At 45.3% G+C, this 5301-nt stretch overlaps 1 protein-coding gene across 1 annotated transcript; it reads left to right on the top strand.

The window, feature by feature from the left end:
- Window positions 1-267: 267 nt before the first annotated feature.
- LOC137315731 (probable G-protein coupled receptor 139) lies at window positions 268-5061 on the top strand. The gene is made up of 2 exons (XM_067980232.1): window positions 268-364; window positions 4163-5061. Exons 1-2 carry the CDS (start codon window positions 268-270, stop codon window positions 5059-5061), a joined length of 996 nt encoding a protein of 331 aa, XP_067836333.1.
- Window positions 5062-5301: the final 240 nt, after the last annotated feature.

The raw sequence follows: 5301 nt of genomic DNA, 5'->3' as shown, positions 1-5301 counted from the left end.
TCGAATTCTCGGTACCATCACTTCATGTCAGTAAAATACTTGTTTACCTATAATTGACAATATAGAGTGATGGTGTTAAGGGATTAATCTAACCTGTTTCTTCAGTGACCGTAATTAATGTCAGTCAGTGTGTCGTTTAATTGTCTCACTGGTGAGTTCCCCCAAGATATAAATAGGGACTGTTTTCAAGGCGTCACATCAGAGTGTTTGATGCGGCTCTGCCTCCAGGTCAAACAGTGATCATTGGATCTCACAGATAATGAAAGAATGTTCTGGTATGTTCCAACTGAGCTTCGGATTCTGTGGGCACTTCGTGATGTACAAAGAATTTACTATCCGCTCCTCGCTGCTGTTGGTGTTCCTGGTAAGTCATTATTTCAGCAAATAATTCTGTAAATCATGTTTAACTGTATTTACTGTCCTTGTCCTTTAGACCCGGTTATTAATTGTATTCAGTGTAAGCCTCTTGTTCAATGTCTGGTAATGCACCTTGTTTCCTTCATGTAACATGTGAACAGTTGCCGATTCACTGGTCCCAGTCCAATGAACAGTCTGTCCTTTTCATTACATTTCATTACTTTCTTCAACTGATGGTCATTTTTTAGGATTTGACTGTTATTTGAGTCTCGTACACAAGGAATGTTGGTGGACGGTTCTCTTCATTGAACAGTTTGCCCTCTGCTCTTTGCACTGAACCCGAGTATCGGATCAGAAATATGTGTTCATAGGTAACAGGAGTTTTAAGGTCTGCTGGTTACAGTTAATGACACTGATCTGTGGAAACCAGCGCTAACAGACAGATCACCAACACACTCTGAAATATTGGACAATATCCAATAATGATTCAGCTCCAGGCAGCTGTCTTACTTTCAAACGTCTCCCGCTCTGCCTTATGGTCATTGGTGTTAGATGGTCAGGACAGGCTTTAAACTATAATATTTGTTCCAGTAAATTATTTATTCAGTTATGATTGAGTTGATTGATTTCCACTGTTTTCATTTCGTCCCGTTCCCGTGCGCCACATTACAGGAGATCTCAGTGAGTTCCACATGGACTATCCAACATCTACTGTTGAAGCGCACTGGGACGTTTTACGATGTTAAAGGCGCTATATAAAGGCAAATTGTTGTTTATTCAGTTGTGTTTGAATTCATTTATTTCCTTTGGTTTTGATTTAATCCCATTCCTTCAAATCACTTTGAAATTCCAAACTGTTTCACCTTTGACCTTCCATTCGCCACGATACTTCTGCAGCTACTGATCTGCTCAATCTCACCTTCACCTCCACATTTTGATACCCTTGACCCCAGTAAACCCCTTACTCTCTCTCACCCTGTTCGTTCTCCTTGGCACGTCTTCCATCGTTGCTCCTTAAGGTCCAAGGGACGCAGATTTGAACACTTATGGCGCACATCTGGATAAGCCATTAATCGCCAGATCTCGCTGGACCTCATCAAGCACTATCGGGTCCTGCTCTCCTCTGTTAAAACTGCTCACTATTCCAGGATCACCCTGAAATGCGAAGATGTCCCGGCTTCTCTTCACTACAAACCGTCTTCTTAAACCCCTCTTCCCTGCCTCGTCCACCCTCACTTCCTTCAAGTGCGAGGAGCTCATGGATTTCTTTGTCACTAAGATTGAGACCATTCATTCAGCTGCCTCTGCCGCTTCTCTACCTTCCTCCAGTCCACCGAGCCAATCTTCCCGAAGTTCCCTGCCCCCCAGCCCTAACCCTGAATCCACATCTTTCTCTTGTTTCTCTTCTATCTCCCCTCATGCCCTCTCCGAGCTCATCTTGACCATGAAACCAATCTGCTGCTCCCTCGGCCCTTTTCCCACTGAACTGCTGACCACCCAACTTCCCTTCCTGATCCCCATGCTAGCTGATATTGTAAACGATTTTAGGGCCTGGACTATAGTCAGTCAAAGATGTATGTTGTCGGTTCGTTAATCAAAGTGATTATTTAATGATTTACATAATTCTTACAAGCATCAAACAAATCAAACAATACATACAAACTTAAAACCAAGGATTTCAGCCTCAAGGCAGAAGATCGATCAGCTCTCTCTCTCTCTCACTTGAAGTTTTCTTCTTTTGTTGTTGGACGTCCTTCCTCCAGGTGAAGCTTCTTAAGGTTCCTACAACGACATTAAAGAGTCTGCCACGATGTCCCAACTTTATATGATTTTGCCAGTTGGGGTGTGAGTAAAAGTTAAGAGAATTCCCATTTTGGCCACTCACCCACTATTGCATTGACAATGGACTGTTGGCTGGGCCAATAAAAACCATGTGACCCCAGGTGCAGCCTTTCCACCGTGTGAAACCACCGAGTGAAACCACCGTGTGAAATCACCGTGTGAAATCACCGTGTGAAATCACCGTGTGAAATCACCGAGTGAAACCACCGAGTGAAATCACCGTGTGAAATCACAGAGTGAAACCACCGTGTGAAACCACCGAGTGAAATCACCGTGTGAAACCACCGTGTGAAACCACCGAGTGAAACCACCGTGTGAAATCACCGTGTGAAATCTCCAACAGCCTTTTCCCCGTGTGAAACCAGGTGTAAGCAACTTGAATTGTCTCTCCCAAAGATTTCAAACTCTCTCAGCACTGTTTTTCCAAGTTGCTATTTGTTCAGGTTCCCATCAGTTGTTTTGAGAACCAAAAGCCTATTCGAATCTTCTCGAAGTTTCTGCACATTGCTGCCTTTGCAGTTTAAACTTACAATGTCCAAATGTGATATCTAAAGGGGCGAAGTTAACCCTTTCCTTCCCGGTTCTCTTTTGTCTGGTACTGTCACCTTCCTTTCAAATCTCCCGTATTCCCCCTTCCTCAAAAAAACCATCCATGACCCCTCTGTCCTTGCAAATTACCGCCCCCGTCTCCAACCTCCCTTTCCTCTCCTGAAACTTGTTGTCACCTCCCAAATACATGCCTTTCTTGCCTGAAACTGCACCAGTAACCTCTCCAATCAGGTTCCCGCCCCTGCAACAGCGCGGAATCGGGCCGAGTCAAAGTCACAAATCACATCCTATGTGACTGACCGTGGTAAACTATCCCTCTTCATCCTTTGACACGGGTGACCACACCATCCACCTCAAACGCCTCTCGTCCGTTGTCCAACAGGTTGGGACTGCCCTCGCCTGGTTCCAGTCCTATTCATCCAGGCTTCTTCAGAGAATCTCCTCGATCGGCATATCTTCCCGCCCCCGCTCCGTTATCTCTGGAGTCACCCAAGGAACAATCCTCCTATTTCACATGTGCAAGCTTCCCCTCGGCGACATCCTCCGAAAGCACACTGTCAGATTCCAGGTGTACACTCACACCCAGCAGCACCTCAGCACCGCCTCTCTCGGCCCCTTCACTGCCTCTGATTTGTCAATTGTAAACAATTTTACAACACCAAGTTATTGTCCAGCAAGCTTTCGGAGACTTCCTCCTTCCTCAGGTAAACATTTAACTGAGGAAGGAGAAAGTCTCCGAAAGCTTGTGAATTTAAAATAAAATTGCTGGACTATAACTTGGTGTTGTAAAATTGTTTACAATTGTCAACCCCAGTCCATCACCGGCATCTCCACATCTGATTTGTCAGACTGCTTGTCCGACGTCCAGTCCTGGATCAGCAGAAATTTCGTCCATTTAAACATTGCGAAAATTGAAGCCATTGTCTTCGGCCCCTATCACAAATTTCTTTCCCTCGCTATTGATTCCAGCCCCCTCCCTGGCCAGGATCTTAGGTTAAATCGGTCTAGTAGGCGTTCTACTTCATCTCCTAACCCAAGGCCACTTAGGGCATTGTAACTTCCAACTACCGACCCACGACAGGCCCTGGATTGGAGCTGGGGCCTGCTGGTGGTTTTGGTTTCCTTCCACACCGGGGCGGTCCTTTACAACAAACCCTCTCCGCAGCAGAAAGTTCTGTTGCAAGGAAAGTACATAAGAATATAAGAAATAGGGGCAGGAGTAGACCATCCGGCCCCTCGAGCCTGCTCCGCCATTCAATAAGATCATGGCTGATCTTCGAACACAACTCCACCAGTAATTAGATTCTGTCCCTGGATTCAATAATAACGCTGAACATTTCACCCTGAATTCGACCAGGCTGCTGCTTTTACTCTCAGTCTGAAGTATAATTCCCTGTTTTTCTCTTCCTTACAGTGAACTTAGTGACGATTGTGATCCTGTCTCGAGGAAGGTGCGGTCTCTCCAAATGTGTCACCCGTTACCTGGTGTCCATGGCAGCGGCGGATCTACTGGTCGTTATCACTGATCTGATATTCAGGCAAATTCCTATTCTTTATTGGACTCAGTTTCAGTTCATTTGGAACTTTAAAGTGTGTAATATCCACGCCGTCCTGCTTTACGCAGCCACAGACTGTTCTGTCTGGTTCACAGTCACTTTCACCTTTGATCGATTTGTGGCCATTTGTTGCCAGAAGCTGAAAACTAAATATTGCACCGAGAAAACGGCGGCTGTGGTTCTGGGAACAGTGAGTGTGCTGTTCTGTGTGAAGAACACGTTCTGGTACTTTATGTATGGCGGTGAATATTGGATTAGCAATTCTCCCTGGTTTTGTTATATATCACGGGATGTTAGTTATTCACAGGTGTGGGCAGTAATTGAATTCCTTCATTATATTTTAACACCATTTGTTCCATTTGTTCTGATTCTGCTCCTCAATGCTTTAACCGTCAGACACATTTTAGTGTCGAGCAGAGTCCGCAGGAGACTCCGGGCCCACAGCAGTGGGGAGAGTCCCAGTGACCCAGAGATGGAGAAGAGAAGGAAATCCATCATTTTACTGTTTGTTATTTCGGCGAATTTTATCCTGTTATGGGCGGTGTTTCTGTTGTATTCTGTATGGAAACGATTGTATGTGTTAGACTTTATTCCTGTGTATCTACCTGAATTTGTACAAGAACTGGGATTTATGCTCCAGCTCCTGAGTTGCTGCACCAACACGTGTATTTATGCCGTGACCCAGACTAAATTCAGAGAGGAGTTGAAGAATGTGGTGAAATATCCCTTTACTGTAATTGTTAAATTCATTAAATAATGAGAAGACTTTCCATCATCACAAGATGTTGGTCTGGTGTTCTGCCCAATCCCCTCATCTCTGGGATACAAACACAGTGAGGCCTGTTTTCATCTTTTACCGCCCGGATTTAGTGACTAACAGGGACGGTAGAGGTGGGGAAGTCCGTGGAGATCAGTCCCGCTTGATTCCTGCTGGTTTTTAGTCCCGCTCAGTCCTCTGGTGCGGCCTGGGGCGGGTGTATGAAGCTCCCGTCCGCCA

Source organism: Heptranchias perlo, unplaced genomic scaffold (assembly GCF_035084215.1).
Source record: "Heptranchias perlo isolate sHepPer1 unplaced genomic scaffold, sHepPer1.hap1 HAP1_SCAFFOLD_56, whole genome shotgun sequence".
Taxonomy (NCBI): domain Eukaryota; kingdom Metazoa; phylum Chordata; class Chondrichthyes; order Hexanchiformes; family Hexanchidae; genus Heptranchias; species Heptranchias perlo.
Note: the sequence above shows the minus strand (reverse complement) of the source record. Positions and strands in the feature narration are given on the sequence as shown.